General features: G+C 43.8%; 1 protein-coding gene across 3 annotated transcripts; it reads left to right on the forward strand.

Moving 5' to 3' along the window:
• The first annotated feature begins 156 nt into the window (after window positions 1-156).
• SNX5 (sorting nexin 5) lies at window positions 157-23,027 on the forward strand. Of its 3 annotated transcripts, XM_077309734.1 has the most exons (14): window positions 182-417; window positions 881-1,035; window positions 8,369-8,473; window positions 8,657-8,767; window positions 9,514-9,635; window positions 12,036-12,159; window positions 15,260-15,355; window positions 16,292-16,397; window positions 16,498-16,573; window positions 18,251-18,290; window positions 18,392-18,478; window positions 20,411-20,570; window positions 21,088-21,173; window positions 22,511-23,027. In XM_077309734.1, the coding sequence occupies exons 2-14, from the start codon at window positions 1,000-1,002 to the stop codon at window positions 22,556-22,558; spliced, it is 1,197 nt and encodes a 398-aa protein (XP_077165849.1). In that variant the 5' UTR covers window positions 182-417; window positions 881-999; the 3' UTR covers window positions 22,559-23,027. The 3 variants fall into 3 exon arrangements, with proteins under 3 accessions (XP_077165848.1, XP_077165849.1, XP_077165850.1); XM_077309733.1 differs by lacking the exon at window positions 881-1,035 and having other exon boundaries at window positions 157-417; XM_077309735.1 differs by lacking the exons at window positions 182-417; window positions 881-1,035 and adding an exon at window positions 3,352-3,374.
• The last annotated feature ends 2,797 nt before the right edge of the window (window positions 23,028-25,824 follow it).

A 25,824-nucleotide genomic window follows, 5' to 3' on the forward strand; every position in this document is an offset into this window, starting at 1 on the left:
CCCGCCATCTTGGCTCAGGGCAGTCCCTCACAAGATCGGCGCTTCTCCCCAGGCGCGCGGATGGCGGCCTTGCCCGGAACAAAGATGGAGTCCCCGTCCCTCAGCGCTCTGAGGGAAAACGCCTCCTGGCTTTAAAACGGCTTGGAAAAGCTTCTCCGCGCCGGGAACGATCGCTTCTTGTTAGGACCCTTTCCGGGCGCCTCGAGTTACTCCTCTACGGCCCGCGGCGACCGGCGGGAGGAGGCGGGGCCAGGGAGAGGTGGGAGGAGCTTCCGGGGCGGCCGTCGTAATTTGAGGAGCCGGCGCGAGGAAGTGGGGCGGTTGCGGGCTGAGGAGCACCGGAGAGCCGGCGGCGTGCGGTCGGCCGACATGTCTCTCCCCACCGGAGCCGAGGAGGCGGTGACGAGCGATAGTAAGGTAAGAGGCAGGTCGGCCTTGCTCTCTGCCCTTTTCGGGTGCCTTCACACGTGACGCGGGGTGCAGACACGGGTTTGCCCCGCAGAGTGCGTGTCAGCCGAGTGGGGGAACTTAAGAGCAGGACGAAACTCGACTCCCGTCGGGCGCCTTTAAAAGCAGCATGCGTGAGCCTATATTCAAGGTGTAGCTATGCATTTTGCAGGGGTTATTTTTGGGGAGGGGGACAAGCTAGGACTTCCTTTGGCAGCTATTTACGGGGCTGTCCCTGTTTTTAGCCTCAGGCTTTGCGCCGCCCTCGGGAGGAAGACTTTGCTGAAGGGCCAGCTGGCCTGGGGAGACCGCAGAATCCACCTACCAATGTCTTTTGCACCCTGGGGCGTGCAAAGTCTGGGTTATATTATGCCAAGGTGATTTGCAGAAAGTTGGCCAGTCGTTCTGTGCTATGCAATAATGTCCATTTGAGGGAGCAGAGGCTGGTTTCCGGAAAACAACAGTCAAACTGCAAGAAGGAACTCTTCCTAGGAAAGCCTGCGGAGAACGGACGTAAATCTGCGATGTCACCAGTCTTGGCTTCACAGTATCATGAGTCCAGGACTTCGCCGGAATTTACTTTACAAGGTCCCATTGATGTTTGTAGTAGCCTTTATATATCCAAGTAGAGCCACAGCCAGTTTGCCCTTGTCATGTTTACAAATATGTGGACATAATCTGCATTTTGTATATATTCAAAACAGCTCCCACTGTCTTGATTGAAGAAGCAGGCCTCTGCAGGAGAGATAAAGGGCCAGAGGGCAAAGTGCATGGTCTCTCGGAGGGAAAGCAAGGCAGGAAATTTAATCTGTTTGCCATGAAGTCCTGTCCTAGGGAAAAGGAAGTATTGTCACTATCTTGAGCAAGGGTTGAGCAGGCTTGACTTTCCCACTGCATTTTTTGGTCAGGTCAGAGTACTGTATAAAGCTCTTCCATGCCAATCCCACGAGGGGCCTATGCTCAGATGCAGCCATCTACAATGTGAGTGGTCATGGGCATAGGCTGTTCCTTCTTGCCTACTGTATCATGCCAGGCAGAAGCCAGCAAAGTCAAGAATAATTGTCCAGGCCCAGGAGCTGATGGGTGTAGTCTATCTTGCCAGTTTCCTCACGGGCTTGTTTTTATTTATATTTATTTATACACACACACCGCCCTCCCCTAAGGCTCAGGGTGGTTTACATGGAACTGGAGAGAAAATAAAACAGTACAGATAACATAGAATCATGGAGTAATAGAGTTGGAAGGGACCTCCTGGGTCATCTAGTCCAACCCCCTGCACTATGCAGGACACTCACAACCCAGTTGCTCAACCAGTGTAACCTGCCACCCCCATGATAAATTTTAAACACTGGGTTGGCTTGATCAGTGATTTCCCATGTGGAATGTTCAATTTCTGCTTGACTGCTGTCAGGCTGAGCCTCATTGAAAGAATGAGCTTGACCACAGGATGAAGGAGAAGAGGAGGTGGAAGAAATATGGCAATTCCTCCCTCACCTTTGTCTTTCGGGTGACTGAGAAGAGCCATTTTTTGTACCCTGCTCTTTACTACTTGACGGAGTCTCAAAGCAGCTTACAATCTTTGTTTTGGTAGTCTGATAGGCTGTGGGTTTGTTTATTTTATTTTTGCATTTATGTGCCACCCTTCTCTGCACTCAGTGGCTTACAATATTTCATAATGATTAAAACACATTAAACATTTTAAAACAGTTGGACAACTCACTGACTTCCCTCCAGTAGGAAGGAGAGTTAAGGAGTTTTGTGTTCACTACTGAATGGCATGCAGATGTTTATCCTTTGTGTAGGAAGGCCAGTTTATTGGTGGTATTTATTGGCCTCAAGCCTAGACCTGGTGGAACAGCTCTGTTTTGCAAGCCCTGCAAAACTGTTTTTAAGTCTCACAGGACCCCGATCTCACTCAGGAGAACATTCCACCAGCCAAAAAAGCCCTGACCCTCCTTGAGGCCAGTTTGACTTTTCTGAGGCCATATTTTGTGTGTCCAGTCTTAATTTTTTTTTGGGGGGGGGGGAGATGGTGTAGTTTATTTTTAGCTCACCTGTCTCACAGAGATTCAAAGTGCACTTACACAGTTAGTGGTACATTCAATAAAAAGTTTATTCAAATTTTAGGAGTCTCAAACCACCAGCAAGACCTGAAATGTAGCATAAGTATTAATATGACACATTAAGATATACAAAAAATTGCATACTTACTTACAGTACAATAGCTTCATAGCCCACAATCCCTCATCTTCTATCCAAGTAAGTTAGTGAACCAATTTGAACAGTGCAATCCTTTTACTTGTGCAGAAAAGCCCTCTTGGATAGTTGTTGGTTTCTCTGTAAGAATGCTGATACAGTTCTGAAGTTCTGCAAAATGTCATAGGCTGCAAATCAGTAGTTTTGCCTTCTAACCAGGTCTTCAGACTGTGTGCTGTTCAGAAGCCAGTTGACGACATTCCTATATAGAGACTAGGGGTTTGATCAGTGGGGTTCTTTACATCTGAATGAAGAAACCTTTATTGGTCTGCCAGCAGTTGGATTTCTAAGGCTCAGCTGCAGATGCAGCATACAGAAGTGTAGTTGAAACAATTAAGTAAAAACAATAGTAAAAAATATCTTCACTTCCTTATTTGGCAGAGGGAAGAACAGGAAGCAAGCGTAGGAGGGAAAAGTAGTGGGGGAAGCTAGAAAGAAAAAGAGGAACAAACTGTCCTAATCTTTTGAGAACGAGCGAACTGATATAGCTGCAAAACTTCTTAGGAACTGTTAGTTGCTAAATTAGAATGTAGACTGTATAAAAACAGTGATGCTAATCGTGTTGTTCAGAAGTCTTGCTGAAAGCATGCAGTTTTGTTGCTTGTAAGAGAACAGCCTAGGATCATGCTGAGACTAAATTTGGTGTACACCATTTCAAAAGCTGGACTCAGGTGGGTAACCAGGGCAGAGTCTGCACTTACTTTGTTTATTCTATTGTCAATCCTGTTGAATTCAGATTGATTTGAACTCTGGTCTTCCTCTTCCCCCCCCCCCCCGCCCTCCCCATTGAAACAGAAAAGTGTTCTGCATATGTTTAGGGTAGTTCAGAAGGGGGGGGCAAGCACAGCCTCTTTCTTTCTTTTCCTGAAGGGGGGTAACCTCTTTCTTTTCTTGGAGGGGGGGGAGAGGATTGAAGAAGGCAGAGGAGGGAGAAAAAAACCCGACAGAAGTTGAGAGAAATTAGGGGCTTCTCCTTTAAGGCAAGCTTGTCACATGAGCAGCTTTGGCCAGTCAGGGGTTCTCTACCACGGAGCAAAGCACAGATTCAAAACAGCCTGCTTTCTCAATTCGATTCTTAAAATATTCAGCATTAAAAGCACTCTAAGATATCGCACAATAAAGGTAGGGTCACTCCGGAGCAATCCTTCTTGCTGCAAAAGGAAAATTTAAATCGCCCAAAATCAAAACGGAAATCTCATTCTGTGTAGACGGCAGGGCCTGAATTGACCTGGGATTGGAATAAAAGCTCCGTGCAGTTTACACCCAGGTTGGTCTGAAGCAGTTGAACCAAGTTTGAATCCAGCGGCACCTTGAAGACCAACAGAGTTTAATTCTGGGTAAAAGCTTTCATGTGCATGGTTCACACCTCGTCAAATTTCAGAAGCTGTAATCTACCTTGATGACATCTTAAGTTGTTGTGCCAGTTGTTTCCAACAGCTGGTGCAGAACAGCTGCTGATCAGTCACATAAATATGATGGGGAGCAGCCAGCTGATCTGCACCAGCTTTTGTCAGTGCCTGGCTGAGCAACAGTAAAATTACCAGTGTGGATACCCTGGGGATTTGGGGCAGTATAGCCTTTCTAGAAGTTCAGTGCCATTGTCATTTAATGTGAATCGGTAAGAGGTGCATTCTCTGTCTCATTAGGTATTTTCAGTCAGGGTAATCAGGATCATTTGGAGCCTAAAGTATTGAATTTGTAATGAAATCAGTCTAGAATCTAGATAATGTGTCTTCAGAGACTTTGTGGAGTTATGTAGCCAGCCCACACCATCATTCCTTCCTAGCTCCTGGATAGTAATTGTTAAGATTGTCTGGGGCTGGATCAAGGTCCTGTTGCTTCCTACAAAAAATGATTTGCATTTTTTTAATGGTTATTTGTGGTCTTCTAGCCCAGTGGTCCCCAACCTTTTTTTGGCTGGGGACCGGCAGGGTGACGGCACTTTCACGATTCTGGCTGTGCAGCGCGCATATGCGCATGCGCGGCACTGATTCCCTCTCCCCCCCCTCCCGCAGTAAGAAGCTTCCCGGGCCGCAGGCTTGCGGCCTGGGAAGTTTTTTACTGCGGGGGGGGGGGCGAGAAGAGGGAACCGTGGCCCGCCGCCCTGGCCTTCGCGGCCCGGCACCAGGCCGCGGACCATAGGTTGGGGACCACTGTTCTAGCCCTCTCTGGCCAGTGGTTGAGAGAGAAAAAGCCCCCTCTTGCTTCAGATTTCTGCTCAAAGGTTTGTTAGGACTATGTCATTTACATCACAATTGATGTGGTCTCAGTGCTCCTGCAATTCAAGTATTTTCAGTAGGATTAAAGGTAAAGGTATCCCCTGTGCAAGCACCAGGTCATGTCTGACGCTTAGGCTGACACCCTCTAGCGTTTTCATGGCAGACTCAATACGGGGTGGTTTGCCAGTGCCTTCCCCAGTCATTACCGTTTACCCCCCAGCGAGCTGGGTACTCATTACAACCCTGCTATTATCTTTTAGAGAGGCTTGCCTCAAGGGAAGCTAGAAAAATGTCCTCAGCAGAGTTGCAAACATTAATCTTTTAAGTAACACTTGGATCACAGTAGGCAAAACTTAGAGTAAATGCTGAGCCAGAAAAAAACATAGCTTGGACCTTGTTGATAGATTTAACTTGGATCTAAGGTTCCACTGCTGAGCAACTGCGCCTATATGGAGATTCATCTGACCACGCAATGTGTTAACCCAGCTGTGTTTCCTGCAATAGTAACTCTCCTTGTATGGTTGCCAGGTGCTACAGATTGAGATGTCGCTATTAAGCAGGTTTATAAGCTGACACCGCACATGAAGCACCTTTGTATATTAACCTTCTACCATCTTATGTCTCAGCAAAATAAAATCACGAGTTGTTCATTGAACAGCAGGAGTAGGAGGGCTTCCCACAAGCCATGTGGATACAGTTTGGTCTGGTCTTCAAACAATGGATATGTGTTCCTTATTCAAGCTGTTAATACGAGACGGCTCCATACTGAATTCTGGATTTCCTGCGGGATTTTTCTTCGTTTGTGGAGCAGAATGCTATTGAAGAGGAAACATTCCCTTGTTCAATAGCTTTTTTGTTTTGCAGTATGTTTGAGCAGTGTAGGTTGTGTTAGCAATTGAGTGACCAATGCATGTACTAATTAGTGCTGATGCTACCATGTACCTTCTGAAACTCAGCCAGGTTGGGTGACAGGATCTCCCAAGTTCGGATTTGAATGCTTGGTAGGGAAGAATTTTAAGAAATACAAATTAGGTGTTTTAACATATTTGAGAAGAGTGCAAAGTAAACTGTTGGAATTTACATCTTCATTGGTAGAGATGGTAGAGTGCAAAAGTTGGCTTGAAACTCAACATCAAGAAAACAAAGATCATGGCATCCGACCCTCTCAATTCCTGGCAAATAGATGGGGAAGAAATGGAGATAGTGGCAGATTTTATTTTCCTGGGCTCCAAGATCACTGCAGATGGGGACTGGAGCAAAGAAATTAAAAGACGCTTGCTCCTGGGGAGGAAAGCTATGGCAAATCTAGACAGCATCCTAAAAAGCAGAGACATCACCTTGCCAACAAAAGTGCGTTTAGTCAAGGCTATGGTATTCCCAGTTGCAATGTATGGCTGCGAAAGTTGGACCATAAGGAAGGCCGAGCGTCAAAGAATTGAGGCTTTTGAACTCTGGTGCTGGAGAAGACTCTTGCGAGTCCCTTGGACTGCAAGGCGAACAAACCGGTCAGTCCTAGAGGAGATCAGCCCTGACTGCTCTTTAGAAGGCCAGATCCTGAAGATGAAACTCAAATACTTTGGCCACCTCATGAGAAGGAAGGACTCCCTGGAGAGCCTAATGCTGGGAGCGATCGAGGGCAAAAGAAGAAGGGGACGACAGAGAATGAGGTGGATGGATGGAGTCACTGAAGCAGTAGGTGAAAACCTAAATGGACTCCGGGGAATGGTAGAAGACAGGAAGGCCTGGAGGATCATTGTCCATGGGGTCGCGATGGGTCGGACACGACTTCGCACATAACAACAACAACTGGTAGAGATGGTAGATGCCACGGACCCTCAGAGAGCTTTTTTTAAGTGCCACGAAACTCACTTTAGGTGATGAACCATCTTGTAAATGCATTGCATTCATATGAAATGTTCATTGGGGGGGGGAACCCTATTCTGTTATTTTTGAGGTTTTTTGTTAAACATGGGGAACGTGCATCTGTCCCAAAAAGTCTGCGTGGTATTTTTTGCATGGTTTAGTTTTGGTATGCAAGCACTCTCCCTCAGACTAGTCGAAAGCTCATGCCTTGAATAAATCTTTGTTGGTCTTAAAAGTGATACTGGACTCAGATTTTGTTAAGGAAGAAGATTCTACAGGTTTACTAACAGCCTTTCCTACTGCTGCATAGCTTTGGCTGAGGGGAAATAGGTGGGCACAGAACCAAATTTGTAAAGCTTTTTTAGCTGCTGCAGTGAACTCAGACGCACATGACAGTTGGCCTCAACCTCTTTGTCCATTTCTTGCTTTCTGTTTCATCTTACATAGGATGTCCCTTCTTTTCTCTTACCTGGATTGGAGCTCTAGCAAGTTAACCTTTTTGTAGTTAAATGTACTTACATGAATATGTCTTGTTAGATGTGCTCCTATTTCTTTTGTTACCATTCATCTTTGTAACTTGTTTAACTGGGATAGGTAAAGAACCACAGCTACTGTGAAAAAAGCTTCTGTGCTTCCAAGGCAACCGATACTTTTTAACATTTAAACTAATAGTGCATTTGTTTGTAGGCTGCTTGATTCTTCAGGAGGAAATAGAGGCTCGGTATTAATATCTAAGGCAGTTTTCAAAATGCCACATTGTTTCATCATAGTATACTGTGCTGTGTTCTTTTGTAATCTGGTTATTGCCATTGCTTTTTAAATGTACTGCATTTTCTGTTTTGTGTAATGGCCTGGTCTTCAAGTGTAATGGCCTGGCTGTAAATCACTAAATAAACAAAGCTTAAAATGCTGTTTTGTAGGGACAGCGGCAGTTCCTTATCCATTGTGTTTCAACACCAAGGCTGATTTTCAAAGTAAAATTTTGTCAACTTCTATGAAGATAGATTCAGGTGGGTGGCTGTGTTAGTTGAAGCAGCAGAACAAAGTTTTGAGTCCAGTGCCACTTTTAAGACCAACAAAGTTTTATTCAAGGTATAATCTTTTATGAGTAAGCATACCTCTTTGGATACAATGAAATGAAAATTACCAGTCCAGGTAGAGGGTGAGCAGTAAAGTAGCATACAGCGTAAGATACTTAACAGATTCAAGGGCCCAACGGGAATAACAAGCTTATGGTTAAGGCCAGGAAATAACACCATGAAGATGCTGGCTTCCCTACTCAAGAACCCACCTAATCCTCCACGGACTAAATATCAATCACCCCCTCAGAAGATTTAAAAAAGTAAAGTAGGCGGTTGTAATATAATTTTAATAATTGTAAAATGTAATCATTGTTTAATTGTGTTATAGATTATATTTGCATTGTGGTTTTTATCCAATGTTACCTGCCCAGAGAAGGGATGGGCTATAAAAATAAATGCCATTGTTATTATTAGTTTACATGATTACCATTTCTTTGTTTTCCATGGGAATTAAACTCATAGTGAAGGAGCTAAAAGTTTGTTCTTCAACTTCTGTTGTAGATGAGGTCTGTATCTGTGGACTTAAACATTGATCCCTCACTGCAAATTGACATTCCTGATGCTCTCAGTGAAAAAGACAAGGTGAAGTTCACAGTCCATACAAAGGTAAGACTGTGGGAGAGTAGGTGGTGGTGTGCTAAAGCTAATGTCTTTGAGTTCATTTTATGCAGAGTTACTCCAGTCTAAGCTCACAGAAATCAATGAGTTGAGACTGTTGTACAGTTATTGTACAGGATTATACTATGTGTGGCCTAGGTACTTGATACTTAACATACCTATCTGTTTCAGACTACATTACCAGGCTTCCAGGGCACAGAATTCTCTGTTACAAGACTACATGAAGATTTTGAGTGGCTACATGACATACTTAGTGAAACAGAAGAGTATGCAGGGCTTATTGTAAGTATCTTTGTTGCTGGGTGACCTTGGACCCGCCTCTTGTATGTATAGGTTGGTCCCTTTCAGCATAGCTTACCTCACAGGGTTTTCATGAGGATTAAATTGAGAATGGGAAAAGCAGGTGCGGCACTCTAAGCTGCTTGCAAGAAAGGTGGGATAAAATTGTAACACAAGCAAAACCTTACTCGGAATTGTTAGTCTGTAGCTTTTTATATTCCTAAAGGTTTTATGTAGAATACGTTGTGGCTAACGTCAAAATCCATGTATAGTTTTATGCCTGCCTAGAGTTAGATGAAAGGGTGTGACTTCCCAATGTATGGCTAATACTAAGCCTCTTCTTTGCATGTGACATTGGGCCCCAGCATGCTCTCCTTCACTATGGTTAAGGGGTTTGGCCAAGGGCCTACGAAGTAATGGCAATCTCCTGGTACTCTTAATTTCTTTATTTTATCTTTTGAATATCTTACTGTAACTATGTGGAGATGCATATGTGTCAGTTGCTGCTATTAATGTACAGTGACATATCCCATATGCTCTCACCCCATATTGCTGCGGCCCAGCCTCATGTCAAGAGAAGAGAAATAGCCATAGCCTTCAGTTCTCAGAATTCTGAAGGCCCTGCTGCTCCATTAAGGAGTAAACTTGCTTTTCCATACTCTGCCTGAGTTTAGAGATCTGAAGTTCTCATAGAGAGGCCTCTCCTTCTGGATAAGGTTCTAGCTAGTAACAAATCTCTTCATTCTAAGATCCCCCCTGCCCCTGCAAAGCCTGACTTTGATGGCCCTCGAGAGAAGATGCATAAACTTGGGGAAGGAGAGCTGTCTATGACAAAGGAGGAATTTGCTAAAATGAAGCAAGAACTGGAAGCGTAAGTGTGGCTCTTCAATTATCTCTGCCCTGTGGTAGGGAAACTACCATGTAGGTCTGCTCCTAGGATGAAAAACCATTACATTAAAGAGAACGATTCAGACACTTGTGATTTTATTTCAGGTAGTTTCCCTGTACTGTCATAAGCAGTATCTGCATTTTAGTTTCTCATATTGCATATCCTGCCAGCATAGCCCCCCATGTGTCCATCTAGTCTTCTCACCACTAGTGCAGAGTTTAAATCAGATGCAAGAAATTCTGCAGTGTTGGCAGAAAAATGTTTCTTTGCAGCCATCACTGTCATGGAACCACAGGCCTTGCCCCTCCTGGCTGCTGTAAAGCCTTGTCAGATTCATTTCAGGTCTTTCTCCACTGTTGCCGTAATCTCATAATCCATTCAGCCTCATGTCTCAATAGCAGTCAATTGTTGTGCAATCCGATCTTTGGGTGGCCCAAACGTGAACATATTTGGGACAGGAATTGTGCTCTAAAAAAGTTTAGCTAGTGAGTCTCCCATATTCCTTTTGAGATGAGTATTGCTTTTGTGCTCAACGTTCTGTGGGCTTAGACTTCTCAGTGTTTTTCCAATATATGTTATTACAAGGGCATTTGATAGCATAAGTTCTCCACGGGCCTATCCTTGTCTCTGACCCAGAAATTACGGTTGGTACGGAATGTGGCTACATGGGTCCTCATGAAATCATCTTGGATGACCCAAGTACAGCTGTTGCTGAGGCAGCTGCATTGGTTGCCAGTTTGGTTCTGGATCAGGTTCGAGGTTCTGGTTTTGACCTTTAAGGCTATACGTGGCTTGGGTCCTTCTTACTTGCGGGACCACTTACCTACTTATGCCTCCCGCAGAGCACTTCACTATGCAGGTATGAATTTGCTGATGGTCCTGGGGCCCCGGGAATCATACCTGGCCTCAACTAGGGCCAGGGCCTTTTTGGTCCAGGCCCCTACCTGGTGGATTGAGCTCCCAGAAGAGCTGCCGGCCCTGATGGAACTCTTCCACAGGGCCTGCAAGATGGAGCTCTTCCATCAGGGGTTTGGTTGAAGCCAGGTGTTGCTGATATCAGGGAATGAGATCAGGTCTCGTCCACCCCCCCCCCTCTCCCGGTTCCAGGATTAGTTGTTAGACCAGCAGTTCTCATCCTGGGGGTTGGGACTACTTTGGGGGTCAAACGACCCTTTCACAGGGGTTGTGGCAGGGCGAGCAGCTTGGCCGGGGTAGATCGAGATAGAGTGTTCATCTGTCTGGAGGAGTGGAAAAGAGTGAGATGGGCATGGTGGGACAAGAGGCAGAATTAAACTGAGAAACCCTGAAAAAAACCAATTTATATACAATCATGAACAATGGATCTTCATGCCATTGGTCAGTTTTGGTTTATGCAAGAACACAATTTTATGGTTGGGGGTCACCACAACATGAGGAATTGTATTAAAGGGTCACGGCGTTAGGAAGGTTGAGAACTACTGTGTTAGACCTTCCTGGAACCACTGAATGATCCACTTCATGGTTTTCTTTTCTCCATCTCCAGTTGTTGACTATATGCTGTGCTGGTTCCACTGCTATAGATGTTGGGGTGGAGAATGTATTTTAACCGCCATCTTGACCATATATATATATAGTTGGAACTGCATGTAGTAAAGTTCTTGGGTAATATGGTTAATAAGATTTATGAAATAGCCATCTGTCTCTTATATCCCTTTAGGATGGTGTCTGTATAATGATTAGCGACTAAATTTATTTCCTGTTTTTAATATCCTATGCATGTTTTATTTAAGTTAGTTCATATTCTAATTTTATTTTGTTATATCCATTTTTCCATGTTTAGGTTTCATTATTACTACTATCACTAAAATCTGGTTATTCTAAGTAGTTCAAATATATCTGATTATGATTATGCACTTGGATTGCTGTTACTATGTCAAAGGTTTTTGAAATGGAAATAGCCATCCTTCATTTTTCATACTACATGCATGCTTCCAATGTATACATATACTTACAATATATGCTGTTCCCCCTTCCACATTGGTTTTCACTCCTTTTGTATCCTTCTCTATTTCTATGGGCTGCCTTCAAAAACATGTAGACCTGCAAATCTATTTATGTTGTTCCTACTGAATTGGGGAACCAAAACCGTAGTTAGATGGTTGGCAATGTTGGCTCAGGTTCTGTTCAAATCCGACCTGTTCTGTGTTGCTTGATGGGTGCTGTTTTATTAGCAACACCAGCTCTCTGGCAAATGGGTGCCTGGTAATGCTTCTGCTCATCAGTGGTAGTGAGCTGGTGAACGCTATGCTACTTGCTTTTAAGTGACAGCTTACTGACTTGAGGTGTATACATTGTGGAACACACTGAATTTAACTCAGTTGTTCATTCCTCCCCTTCCTCTAGTGAATACCTAGCAGTCTTCAAGAAAACAGTATCATCACATGAAGTCTTCCTTCAGCGAATTTCTTCCCACCCTGTTCTCCGGCAAGATCACAACTTCCATGTCTTCCTTGAGTACGACCATGATGTGAGTCAATCTTTCTGGTTGTCAGGAGCAGAAAAGATTCCAGTAAACCAAAGTTGATCAATTCCCTGTTCATTAAACCCCAGCTAGACATGATGAACCACTTAGAGCTTTTTCAGCCCCCTCTTTCTGTTGCCTCCTTCAAAGTGCAAATACTGCGGGGGGGGGGGGTCAGATTAATGTTGGGCCAGGTTTGGCTTTGTGAGTCACAGGTTGTATTGGTCTGCATTAAGCTTTTTTGGAAGCTCAGTCAGATGTAGCTACAATGAGGGAAGTCTTGGATTCTTCAGTATGAATTTGGTTTAGTGATGGAGTGAATCTGGCAAATATGCCGCATGCGTGCATGTACAATCCTAGTCTGACGTTCCAACTGAAAATCCTTAATTACAGTAAATTCTGAATGTCTTGTAAAAAGCCCATCTCCCCAGTCTGTTTTCAAGGCAGAAATCCAAGCTGTTGTTACCAATTGTTTGGTTGTTTTTAACTTATCTATTCATTTACTGTTGTGAACTGCCCCAAGCTGGTAGGACCAACAGGGGCAGGTTATAAATTTAATAATAAATAAATTTAATAATAAAGAAGCAAAAGTAATACAATAAAATCATAAAAGCAGAAGAGTTGTCAGTCCTTAAGAACAAGCCAGGGCCCTAAAAGGGAATAAAACATTGAAAGCTAGAGGAAAGGATCTAACCATCCCTGTCCAAGCCAAAGATAGTAAAATTGTTTTTATGCACTTTTGAAAGGCAGCCCCAGTGAAGGCATACAGCAGGCCTCCTGCCTAGAGTTGATCAGAGCATGAATTGCCGTAGCAAGTTTCAAGGAACTGTCATAGCAAGATTATTGGCCAGAGGTTTCCCCTCATAAAAGGCAAGATGGACAAGGCACAGCAGAGATCACAAGTTGCTACCTATGCATGTGCACAGTATATACAAACATTTGGCAGATATAAAGACTTCAGTTAGACATTTCTTTTGTTTGTTCATCAGATTTTTGTAAAAAGGCAAAGTTTTTAAATGGAAAAAAATCTCCAGCATTTCACAAGCTCCTCCATAGAAATCTACAATTTGAGGAAATACAAAGCAGAAGAAAATAACTATTATGGCACATCACCAAGATAGCTTTGACTTTTAACTCCGTGGGTAGACAGCTGTAATCCCCTTCACCCTTTGCTACCAGGATCAGAGTGAATGAATTTGCTATATATGGCTCAGCGTGGCCTGGATGGGGCTAACAGACCTCTGCGACTGCCTACTTGCACAGCTAATTTACTTCCTTCCTTGCTGCTGGCTTCTCTTGCAGTCAGTGGTCAAAAGAAACTGAGTGGGAAGCTCCTCTTCCCCCCGCCCTTCCCATGGATGGCATGCTTAGTAGGACAAACCTCTTTCTTGATATACAGGAGATGAATACCAGTTTCTTGCTAGAGCTTTGCAAAATTGTATCACTCAGGTGCCAAACCCAAAGGTGACTGCAGAGATGACCACTCAAAGACCACTCAGGTTCAAGGTTTTAGTTTTAACCTTCAAGGCCATATGCAGCCTGGGCCCCACATAACTGAGAGACCACTTGCCCCCCTCAGGGCTCTTCACTCTGCAGGTGCTAATCTGTTGGAAGTCCCCAGCCTGAAGGAAGTTTGCCTGGCCTTGACCCTGGCCAGGTCCTTTTTGGTCCTGGCCCTGACCTGGTGGAATGAGCTCACAGAAGAGCTGAGGACTCTAACAGAGCCATCACAGTTCTGCCGGGCCTATAAAACGGAGCTCTTCCACCAGGTCTTTAGTTGAGGTTGGGAGAGAGGAAGATCTTGGGTCCTCTCAGGTTGAGCCAGGTCATCCACCTTATCCCCCCACCCCAAGGCGGGGACCATCTGGAGGCTGGGGATAGGGTTTTTTTGCCACTTGGTAAATGGAGTTTTAATGGGGTTAAAGGGGTTTTACTATGAGATTATTATAACCTGTCATGAGCCAGCCTCCGGGAGTAATGGGCTAAAAAAAAAGTTGCAGGAAAGCAAGCTATCTTTCCCAGCAGCTTGCCAGCCTTCACGTGGAAGCACATCTTAACAGTCTAAAGAGTTCCTGGTGCCCTGTAGATTGCTGGATCTTGCTATCACCTTCTAGCATGATGAAGATTGATTTGATTCCTATGCCACTCTCCCAGTGGACTGGCTCAGGGCGGAGTACAACATGAAAATGCAGTGGCATTAATTAACAGCATCCCATAAAATACAATTTAAGCTAAGATTGTGCAACAGTGTTCCGCATCAACCAGACAGATATTATATCACTCAACTCTCTTAGAACTCAATTGCAGTCCAGAGGTGGCTTTGATGGGGGGGTGGGGGCAGGTTATGACCAAGGTCTGTAGCCAGGATATCATGGCAATATAGTAAGAAAGTATTCATAGCTTATCTAGCCTGCAGTCCCAGCATGATGTTTTCATCACAGGTTACAAATACAAAATGAAAAACAGAATTAAGACCTGCATTGTTAAACTAACAGTTGAATCGAGGACACTTGAAGAATCCCATCATGTTCCATTTCACAAACAAGGGGAGTAGAAACAACATTGCAGTTTGTTGTGGTTCCGTGTGAAATCATGCAGTGCCACACCAGCAGAGATGGAGAGGCTTAAGGAAAGCCAAGCAGCACTGAACTGTGCTTGCCTAGCATTTGAAGTGCAGTAGGCTTGGATTCTGGTGAGCCAGGATCTGTGTAAAGGAATATCGTCACTAAACAAATTCCAAGCTGATGGAATTTATCTCTGCAACCCAATATTTTGAAGCCTGGGGCTGAACTGGAAGGGGTAAGGCAAAAAGGCAATTTTTTTCACTTTACTATGTTTACTGGAGCATTCCTGGGATATAAAAAGAGAAATAAATTTGAGTTGCAAAGAGCAGTAAGAGAAGTTGTGGTTTTTCCCTGCCTGCAGAATAGCCGCAGAAGGTTTTTTCTTCAGATTCCAGTTGTGCTGCCAGTAGCCTCCTTATCCAGGTTTCTTGGCTGGGTGGGGAATTCCAGATCTTGGATGAACAATATTCTCTATGTCAGCATAATAATTGCAGTGGTCAAAGCAGGAAGCCATAGTCTCACCGTGTTATCATTTGTCTTAGCTAAGTGTTCGGAGAAAAAATGCAAAGGAAATGTTCGGTGGCTTCTTTAAAAGTGTGGTGAAAAGTGCTGATGAAGTTTTGTTCTCCGGGGTTAAGGTAAGAGCTCTTGCAAAATTCATGCTCGGTTATCTCGATAAAATTTGTACATCTGTCTGCTTGCCTTGTTGAGACTTCAGTTTGTCTTGGATTTCCTAATTCAAAGTCGGAAGCTCTTTTCCCTTTGTTCTGCTTGAAGGGTCCCTCTCCTGTGACTTGCCTTATTTGACTTGAAGTAAAGAGAGGTTTTGGCAAGCCTTTTCTGGTAAAAGAGTACTATTCTGGAAGCAGGCTTTGGGAGAGAAAATGTTACAGTGAGCTATAAAACACAAATATATCTGGAGAGCAGTTTTTTCAAAGATTAACTGACACAAAATCATTCTTTTTTTCTTAAATGAAAGGTTTAGGATACAATCAGCCAGGAAGTCCTCCTGCACGAACCCTGGCACATGCACTAGAAGTCTTAACATGCTATAAGTGTTTATTGTTTTATTATTTGACTTATATACTGCCCCTCTTTGCAAGCGGGCTTGAGGCGGTTTACAGCAGTAGATTAAAAACAATGAAAACATCATGAAAACTGAAGCAAACACACACACACCTCCAGTCATCTTCATTTGACCTGCAGAACTGGCATAGGCAAGGTAACATACACCAAGCAACAATAGAGGGGGGGGGGGCTGAGACAAAGAAGGCCAACATGATATTGGGCCACCATGGCCTCAGTCATAGGCCTGGCTGAAGAGTGCCGTCTTACAGGCCCCGCGGAACTGCGATAGCTCCGTCAGGGTCCTGATCTAAGCCAGCAGCTCATTCCACCAGTCTGGTGCCAGGGCTTTTCTGGTCTTTAAAGCTAGGGATTACCAACACTTTGGCCCTTGAAGAACAAAATGCTCTGCATATTGGGAAAGATGGTTATTGTGAGAATAACATTTCATTGCCTGGATCAAAAGGTTACTTTTTTGTACTACCGCCACCCCTGCATCTTTTTTCCAGGAGGTGGATGATTTCTTTGAGCAAGAGAAGACTTTCCTTGTGACCTACTGCAACAGAATCAAGGATGCGTGTGCAAAGGCAGATAAAATGACGAGATCACATAAAAGTAACTTTTCTTTTACTGAACCCCCTAATTTTGGGTTATTTCTAAATGCTGCTCTGTCCAGAGGAGAGACTAAACCATTTTTGCCTTCTTTCATCAATAGCTGTTGCAGATGACTACATCCACACCTCAGCATGCATGAACAGCCTGGCCCTGGAAGAGCCCACTGTCATTAAAAAGTAAGTCAGCACAGATCTCCTTAAATGGTGGTTCTCTTAAGGAGGCCTGTCCGTCCCAGCTAAATAAAGGACAGTGTGTCGAGTCTGTCAAAGAACTAGGTCCATTCAAGATCACATTGTACGGCAATATTAATGAAGTAGAATTCAGAGCGTGTTACACTTTATAAACTAAATAGAGGTGTCTGTGAAATTAGGGCAACTGGGGAATTCCCTCCCTTCCTCCTTGAAGTGACAATCAGATGCTTTAAATTTTCTGTCCATTCTGGAATGGTTTTCTTGACAGCCTCATGAGCTCTCCAGACCATCTTGCTCAGTTAGATATAGCTTCCTAGGTGCCAGTTCCTTCCATCCACTGGACTTGGGGGAGGAGGTTTGTCTGTGCCCTTCAAATGGTGGTGGAAAATGCCTTCAAGTCACAACTGACTTATGGTGACCCCATAAAGTTTTTAAGGGAAGGGACATTCAAAGGTGTTTGCTATTGCCTGCCCCTGTGTATCAACCCTGTACTTTCTTGGTGCTCTCCCATCCAAATTCTGACTTGGGCCAACCTTGCTTAGCTTATGGAATCCGAGAAGAGCAAGCAAGCTTGAGCCATTCAGATCAGGGACTCTACAAATTACTTTTTTCCTATAAAGTACCTGCCTCAGTACAGACTGACGTGGAGACTTAACGTTTCCTGCTTGCTTTGGGGCCAGGTACTTTCTCTTGATATGTATAGGAACTCTGAACAGAACAGTGATTTCTGTAGTGTCAGCTATAGTAGGTGCAAATTGCCTATTTCCTGGGCCTCCAAATCCCAGTCTGTTTGCTTGCTTCCGTTGGTTGCTAACTGAAATAACAAGAAAACAGCAAGAGTCAAGATGCATCTCAAAGATGAACAGAATTTGTGGCAGGGTGTGAGTTTTTGTGAGTCAACGCTCTGTTATTCAGATATCTTCTGGTATCATAAAAGCTCATACCCTGACACAAATTTTGCTGGACTTTCAGGTGCTACTGGACTCTTGCTCTTTTCTGCTGCCACAAACAGACTAACTCAGCTAACATCCTGAAAGAATAAGACGTCTCCTTTTTGTTTCTCTTCCCCTGCTTTATTCTGCAGAATCGTCTTACTCCCATGCAGTTTTCTGTTGGCCTATCCCCTTGGTCCTCCCTGGTTTTTGACTTTGTGTGTCATTCTTAAAGCCCCTGCCAGAAGTCTGCATTGAAATCACATTCCCACCTGGCAGCATAATTTGCCATAGAAGAAACATGCAATAATCAGGGTTCTTTCCCCATATTTATGACTCTGTGATTCCTTGTTCAGGGTGCAAGGTGTCCATATGCAGTGCATGTTTGTCCTCTCCCACTGCTGTTTATTATTCATGTGTACTTTGTTATACTCTGGCTTTCTCCCCCATGGGGGACCCAAAGCAGTTTACACTGTTCCACTTTCCTCAAAACAGCCTTGTGAGGTAGGTTGGGCTGAGAGAGTATGATGCGCCCAAGGTCACTCAGCATGCTTTCAAAGATATGAATGGGGATACTAATCAAACACTAGCTGTTCACCTTTCATGCCCTCAATGGGTTTTTTTTTTGCGTAAGAGTCTGAATTATCTTTCAGAACATGTAAATGTTCAAATGTGCTCAGTGCTATTTATCCTGAGAGCTGACTTACCTTTCTTACTTTCCCCCCTCCAGGTACTTGCTGAAAGTTGCCGAGCTTTTTGAGAAACTCAGGGTAAGCTACTTGACTTTGTTTATGTTGCACTCACCCTTGCCTCTCCTTCACTAAAAAATCCAAGGCAGGTATGATTTTTTAAGTTGTCATTTTCTCCGTAGAAAATAGAGAACCGTGTTTCTTCTGATGAAGATTTGAAGCTCTCGGAGTTACTAAGATACTATGTGCTCAATATAGAAGCGGCAAAAGTGAGTCTTCCGATTTTTCTCCAGTGTTCTGATAAAACAAGTTTGGCTGAATTGTGGCTTAAACAAAGAATCTTAGCACTGCATAAATGTGCTCTGTAGAATCTTGCATCTCAAGGTTAAAAGGGTATTGTTTACTGCCACTTTATTCTTATTGTTAATGGGCTCATTTTCCTTAACTGTGGTGAGAACTTCCAACCACTGCTATGCATGGTTCATTCCTGCAATGCCAGCTTTGTGCATGCCTCTCCTTTTCCCTTTGCAAAACCTGTGGCTAATTCTGTATAAAAAAAACAGACAGTATGATGTCAGCCTCTCTGGTGTAGAGGTAAGGATGGGAAACCTGGAGTGGGTGTACAGGTAAGGGTGGGAAACTTGAAGTAGGACCAAGTTTCCGGTCCCCATTCAGCTACAGATGACTTCATGTTGGTTCTGGGCTCTCCTCTATGAGTGTAGCTTCACTTAGAACAGTGGTTCTCAACCTTCCTAAAGCTGCAACCCTTTAATACAGTTCCTCATGTTGTTTTTTCACAGAAATTAGACCAAAACTGACCAATGGCATGAAAAACCATTGCTCATGATTGTATATAAATTGTCTTTTTTCCGGGGTTTCTCAGTTCAGTTCTTCCTCTTGTCCCACCATGCTGATCTCGCCCTTTTCCGCTGATCCAGACAGACGAATGCTCTATCTCTATCTAACCCGCAAGGCTGTTGTGTTGATGTCCTCCCCCCCCCCCCCGGCCAAGCTGCTTGCCCTGCCACAACCCCTGTGAAAGGGTCATTCGACCCCCAAAGGGGTCCCAACCCCCAGGCTGAGAACCACTGACTTAGAGGGTGACTTTGGCCATTTTCAAATTGCTTTTGTATTCCATTTTAGTAAATGATTGCTAATGGAATTTACCTATTCATACAAACTGACTTGGATCAGGTAGCAAAGCATGACTGAGCCACTTTTGAGGGAAAAGGCTTCCGTTTTCTATGTTGCACTTCTGAATTGCTGCGGTCTGCTGTTTAAACTGTCCACAGCGCTTCCTATAAAGCCGTCCCGTCCCACCCCCAAGCACTTCTTCAGTGTACAGTCTTCCACAGACCTTTGTTACTTTTTTTAACATTCTTGATTGAGGTGCTATCAAGTCAATGGAATGAAGGCCTCTCAATGGTGCTGCTATACCACCGAAGTGCTGAACTGGTTTAGTGTTATATAACTCAGCATTAAAAAAAGCCTCCAAGGAAGATTGTTCTGGGAGGAAAGCATCCCTTTTTGAAATGACCACAGTGCTTCAGTAGAAAACTCACTGTGTGAAACCTCTGTATTGCTTTGCTCAGAATCAGGCCAGCAATTAATAAAATCTGGCTTAAAACAGTAATGTGAAAATCTTCTACAATATAATGGACTGGAGTCTTTCATATTCTCTAACTATTAAATCACTTGTTCTCTCAATTATGCAACCACATGATCTGGGTAGCTTCTCTACTTTTTTCACCTTCCTAGCATCATAAATCCTGAAAACCGTTGATAAAATTGTCATAGTGGCTGCAGCAGAAGATGTCATTTGGCCAGGAACTATTTTATGGGAAATAAAGTCTCAGGACATTAAAAAAAACATGGCCAAGGGTACAAATCAGATAAAAATATTTTATTACTCAGTTTACATCTACAAATTTTGTACGACAATTAAACATTCATTGTGTGCATGAGTGCAGAAATGAAGCAGGTACTATTAGATTTTCTGGCATCATCTTGGGAGTGTTAGTTTCTTCTATAGCTACCATCCTCATTCCTTTGCTCTTCTTCATCTGTTCCCAGGTTGAGTGGGAATCTTAATTTTCTTCATGGAGTTTGTGTGCTTATTAAAGTACTACTTGATAGAGATGTTTGAATGAAATGGGCTTTAACAAGCTCCTTTTTTGTTACCGTAATTTGCTTTTCCCCAGGATCTCCTGTACAGACGTACACGGGCCCTTGTGGACTATGAAAACTCAAACAAAGCTCTGGACAAAGCTCGATTGAAAGGCAAAGATGTCAGGCAGGCAGAAACACACCAGCAAGAGTGCTGTCAAAGATTTGAAAAACTTTCTCTCTCTGCCAAACAAGGTAAAGCCTGCATCATTTGGAACAAGGTGAATCTCATGAGAGCTAATATGGTGTAGTGGTTAAGAGTGGCAGCCTCTAATCTGGAGAACCAGGTTTGATTCCACACTCCTTTACATGCAGCCAGCTGGGTGACCCTGGGCCAGTCACAGTTCTCTTAGAGCTGTTCTCACAAAGCAGTTCTCTCAGAGGTGTCTCAGTCCCAAAGGGTGTTTGTTGTGGGGAGAGGAAAGGTAGGCAATTGTGAACTGTTTTGAGAGCAGTAATACATATGATGTATTATGTCCACAGTCTGTGGCTTTGGGATGCTGCTTAGTAGAAAACTTTATCCTATTATGTGCACTAAAGGTGTGGAAGGCCATTAGTGTGGAAGGCACTGTTATTGTTTCCTAAAATCAATAGTAATGTCTGTAGGAGTGTCTGCCAGCTGTCCTGTGCGCATATGTGCAGGCAGGGGGAATACTTCTCTACACTCCATCCCCCCAATAATTTCTGTATGTTGCTGTTTTCTCCTTGGCAGAATTGAACAACTTTAAACGGAAGCGAACAGCAGCATTTCGTAAGAATCTAATTGAAATGGCTGAATTGGAGATCAAGCATGCAAAGGTATGTGTTTTGTTGTCTTGCACCTGGAGCCTAATCTAATATAAATAAGGTAGCGAAAATCACATTTCTGAATCAGTTCTGAATTTCATGAAAATGCTTCAGTTGAACAGTACAAAGAAATAGCAATTTCATTGTAAAATAGCATAGAGTGTTTAAATGCTCACTCAAATGTTTTTAGAAAGTGTGCAGGGGTTCTGATTGGCCATTGGAGATGAATTGGTTGTACAGATTAAAGCAGTTTTTTAAAGCAGCAGGCAGCTGCCAACACTGTGTTAGTTTATTATCAATCCCCATCTCCAAATTATGTATTTCTCCCTGTCCTTTGGCTTCCTGTGTGTGTGACACCCCCTCCTGCAGCAGCCATTTTGCAGCTGTGCCCATCACCCTGAATCGGAATTCCAAGAGTGCCCACAGGCTCAAAAAAGCTTTGACTCCTAGTTTAGATAGAAGACTACTGGATCGTAAGGCCAAACAATCAATATTTTTATTTGAATGGTCTTAACCAGAGTAAGAGCCTCTTGTGGCGCAGAGTGGTAAGGCAGCCGTCTGAAAGCTCTGCCCATGAGGCTGGGAGTTCAATCCCAGCAGCCAGCTCAAGGTTGACTCAGCCTTCCATCCTTCCGAGGTTGGTAAAATGAGTACCCAGATTGCTGGGGGGTAAACGGTAATGAGTGGGGAAGGCACTGGCAAACCACCCCGTATTGAGTCTGCCATGAAAACGCTAGAGGGCGTCACCCCAAGGGTCAGACATGACTCGGTGCTTGCACAGCTGATACCTTTACCTTTAAGCAGAGTAATATAAAACAACAAATGGAAACAGAATGAAACAGCACAGGAAAGGATTGTAAGGCCCGATCTCACTTCTCTGAGACTCACCTTGGTTTTATGGTTAAGAGTGGTGGCCTCTAATCTAGAGAGCTGGGCTTGATCCCCTGCTCTTCCGCATGCAGTCAGCTGGGTGCTCTTGGGCCAGGCACAGTTCTCTCAGAGCTCTCAGCCTCACCTACCTTGCAAGGGACCTGTTTTGGGGAGAGGAAGGGAAGACAATTGTAAGCCCCTTTGAAACTCATGAGGCCTGCCGAGTAATAAGCTGAGACTCCTTCAGGTAGTGAAAAGCAGGGTACAAAAAGCTCCATCTTCCTAATAATATGCCTTACCTAAAAGGCTGAAACTTATATCCTGATTGGTGGAGGAAAAGAGGGATATTATGTCATCTTGCAGATTTAATATAGCTTGGGAGGATTTTACAGTCTCGTGTTTAATACATCTTGATGGAGAGATTGGCTTTTTGTTGTTCCCCAAGGAATTATTTACCTCATCTCCTTTTTGTCTTCCAGAACAATGTTTTGGCCCTGCAAAGCTGTATTGATTTATTAAAGAACTAAAAACATTTTTAGTTCACTCTCTGTGTGTACATGGAGCATTCAACAACTACACTCAACAGCTGTCCCTACTCTGGCTTCTTTATGTTGAAAGATTTTGCTTGGCTAATACCTTAACTAATATCTGGATTTTGGCGATATAAACACTATAGAACATACACGTCTTAAGTTACCACTAATTTTAACTGCCTTCAGGCAAGGGGGCTATGTATTGTTTTGATACCTGCTAAACTGCTGTCATAGTTGAAACCTGGTTTCTGGAGAAGCTTTGCTACTGCAATGAAGTAGATATTGAAAATGACGGTCATAGATGGAAAGAGCTCAAGTTACAGCTGCAAATTACTGGAGCATTTTTATATGGAAATACCTAAACATTCCATTTTGGAGATTTCTATTGCAATAATGTTTTGGATTCGATATTTGTATGATCTTGAGCAAATACAAAATAAAGGATATGTAATCATTGGTCTGATCTCTTGGATTAGTGTTTTGAATGGGCATATAACTCTATCTTTGCTGCGGTCACAAGACACAAATGACTGCTGCTGCTTTTCATGTGAGACTTAAGAGCATAGAAACATGCCCAAGTCAAGCCCTGTCCGGGTAAGTCCAGCTTGGTGCTTTAGGGCAGCCACGATGTATTTCTTGGCACTTAAAAACACTTTCCTTAGAAAGAACTGCTATAAGCTTGCATCAGACTAAAATGTTCTGGTATCGGTCATGTTTCAGCTTGTGTGGAATTCCCAGGTGTAACTGAAAGACAAAATTAAGTCGTTTGACAATTGCTGTCACATGTGAATATTGCTGTCACGTGTGAATATTAATGAACATAAGCAAGGGATTTCTTTTTTTTTTTTTCAACTTTTCCGTGTCTTTAAAAAGTTTCAATGCCCTGCCATCAAAAAAGCCAAACAGAATTAGGGGGTTGAATTTGGTGGAAAGCATTTTCTTTTTTTTCCTGTATTACGGTTTGTGAATTGTTTTTAATCTCAAAATACTTGAAAGGGCTGATGCTTCAGGCAGGCAGACCATCAGAGAGAAAGAGTTACAAGATATTAATGTAATATTGACATGGAGAGCCAGTTTGGTGTAGTGGTTAGGAGTGTGGACTTCTAATCTGGCTTGCCAGGTTCGATTCTCCGCTCCCCCACATGCAACCAGCTGGGTGACCTTGGGCTCGCCAAGGCACTGATAAAACTGTTCTGACCGGGCAGTGATATCAGCGTTCTCTCAGCCTCACCCACCCCACAGGGTGCCTGTTGTGGGGAGAGGAAAGGGAAGGCGACTGTAAGCCTCTTTGAGCCTCCTTTGGGTAGGGAAAAGCGGCATATAAGAACCAACTCTTCTTCTTCTATACATGATTGGCGTGCATGAACATAAGGTAAGTTGCGAAGCCAAGTGTCACCCTGTTAAAATATTACTTCATTTGTGGCCCAAAGGAAGCAGCGAGCACGTTGCATGAAAGAACAAATGCCATGCCATTAACTGGTATTTGCATACAGCAAAGAATTGGGGCCGTTCAATGTTCAAGGTTACATCAGATTGATTTGTCAAATATTTGTTAGCAGCAGTGACCCTGAGTTATCAGCGGCAGGCACCGCAGCCTATCAGGCACATAGGTTGCCGCTGATAGTTATAAACAGACTGACCCTTTTAGATGCTGGTTGTCTTTAGGGTCACAGCAGCCCAAAAGGGGGAAGGGCTTTCCAATGAATACCAGTAAGTGCCAGTTTGGTGTAGTGCAGGGATAGTCAAACTGTGTCCCTCCAGATGTCCATGGACTACAATTCCCATGAGCCCCTGCCAATGAATGCTGACTACCTCTGGTGTAGTGGTTAGGAGCGCTGACTTCTAATATGGCGAGCCAGGTTTGATTCCGCGCTCCCCCACATGCAGCCAGCTGGGTGACCTTGAGCTTGCCACAGCACTGATAAAGCTGTTCTGACCGAGCAGTGATATCAGGGCTCTCTCAGCCTCACCTCCCTTACAGGTGTGTGTTGTGAAGAGAGGAAAGGGAAGGTGACTGTAAGCCGCTTTGAGACTCCTTCGGGTAGAGAAAAATGGCATATAAGAACCAACTCTTCTTCTTCAGTGATATCAGGGCTCTCTCAGCCTCACCCACCCCACAGGGGGTGTGTTGTGGGGAGAGGAAGGGGAAGGTGAATGTAAGCTGCTTTGAGACTCCTACAGGTAGAGAAAAGCACCATATAAGAACCAACTCTTCTCCGTCTAATAAACACTTTGCCAAGTCTTCATGTATGCCCTTGATAAAATCACTAATGCACACAGTCCTCAATTAGAAATTAGGACCATTCCAGTCAGGCCACTTGCTTCTCCCCCTCCCCTAATCACTGAAGGTTATGATGTAATTACAGCCCCTCTCCACTAAGGCAGATCAGATATCTTGAAAATCACTGTGGGTTTCCAGACTAGTCTGTAGAGTTCCTTGTGTGCTTAACACATTCGGGAGCCTAGGCCCAAGCTTGGGATCTGAGGAAACAGACAGAATTGCTCTCTGGTGGAGCTTCTTTGTGTTTTCTGTGAATCGCAGTGATGTGTGCAGAGCTATGACTGAGGTGTGAAAAATATCCTTGACAAGCATAGCTTAAAACCCCAGGTGTCCCCGAGGATGGAGTCATTCCTGACAACTTGCTTTCTTTTTATCTGCTGCAATGCTATTAAGGAGCTTGTGTTTTTGTTCTTCAGATCCTTGTGCTGTGTATAGTTCCTTTTGTAAGGAAGCATAATTTTTCTATTGAATATAGTATTCTTCACAAAGTCTTTGTACAGAAGTCCCTTTTGCATCTCTCTGGCTACCTGCTGGTAAAGCCCTATGTCAAGAACCACTTCCTTCCTGCTATTATGCAGGCAAACTACGATGTTTACTATGTCTTGGGGAAGCCCAAGCACTGAAGCAGGGTAAGTTCTGCTTAAGGTTCACTAAACGGGCAAAGGGGGGGGGGGGGTTAGGAACACACACACATTTAGGTACCCATCACTTCTTTGAGAACGGCCTCCCTCAACATCTTAGACAAATTCTAATTCAGCTTTGATGCCAAAAATCCCTATCATATCGAACTCCCCTTAATGTCTACAGTTGTGTTTTGCATAGTCCTAGAATCTTTTCTTCCCAAACTCAAAAAAAAGGAAGGTTAAATGAAAAGTGTGTCTTGGCTCCTCCAGCGTTTCTACAGGTGCCTATGCAATCTCACTGCTGAGTCTCCTAAATTAGGGGTAGTCAACCTGTGATCCTCCAGATGTTCATGGAC

The sequence above is a fragment of the Paroedura picta genome, chromosome 14 (assembly GCF_049243985.1).
Source record: "Paroedura picta isolate Pp20150507F chromosome 14, Ppicta_v3.0, whole genome shotgun sequence".
Taxonomy (NCBI): domain Eukaryota; kingdom Metazoa; phylum Chordata; class Lepidosauria; order Squamata; family Gekkonidae; genus Paroedura; species Paroedura picta.

Excerpts from the sequence above, each read along its gene's own strand:
- SNX5 (XM_077309733.1), top strand. The coding sequence starts at position 370 with ATGTCTCTCCCCACCGGAGCCGAGGAGGCGGTGACGAGCGATAGTAAG. Across the intron at positions 8,768-9,513 it reads AAGAGTATGCAGGGCTTATT|ATCCCCCCTGCCCCTGCAAA; the intron begins GTAAGTATCTTT and ends CTTCATTCTAAG. Across the intron at positions 9,636-12,035 it reads ATGAAGCAAGAACTGGAAGC|TGAATACCTAGCAGTCTTCA; the intron begins GTAAGTGTGGCT and ends CCCTTCCTCTAG.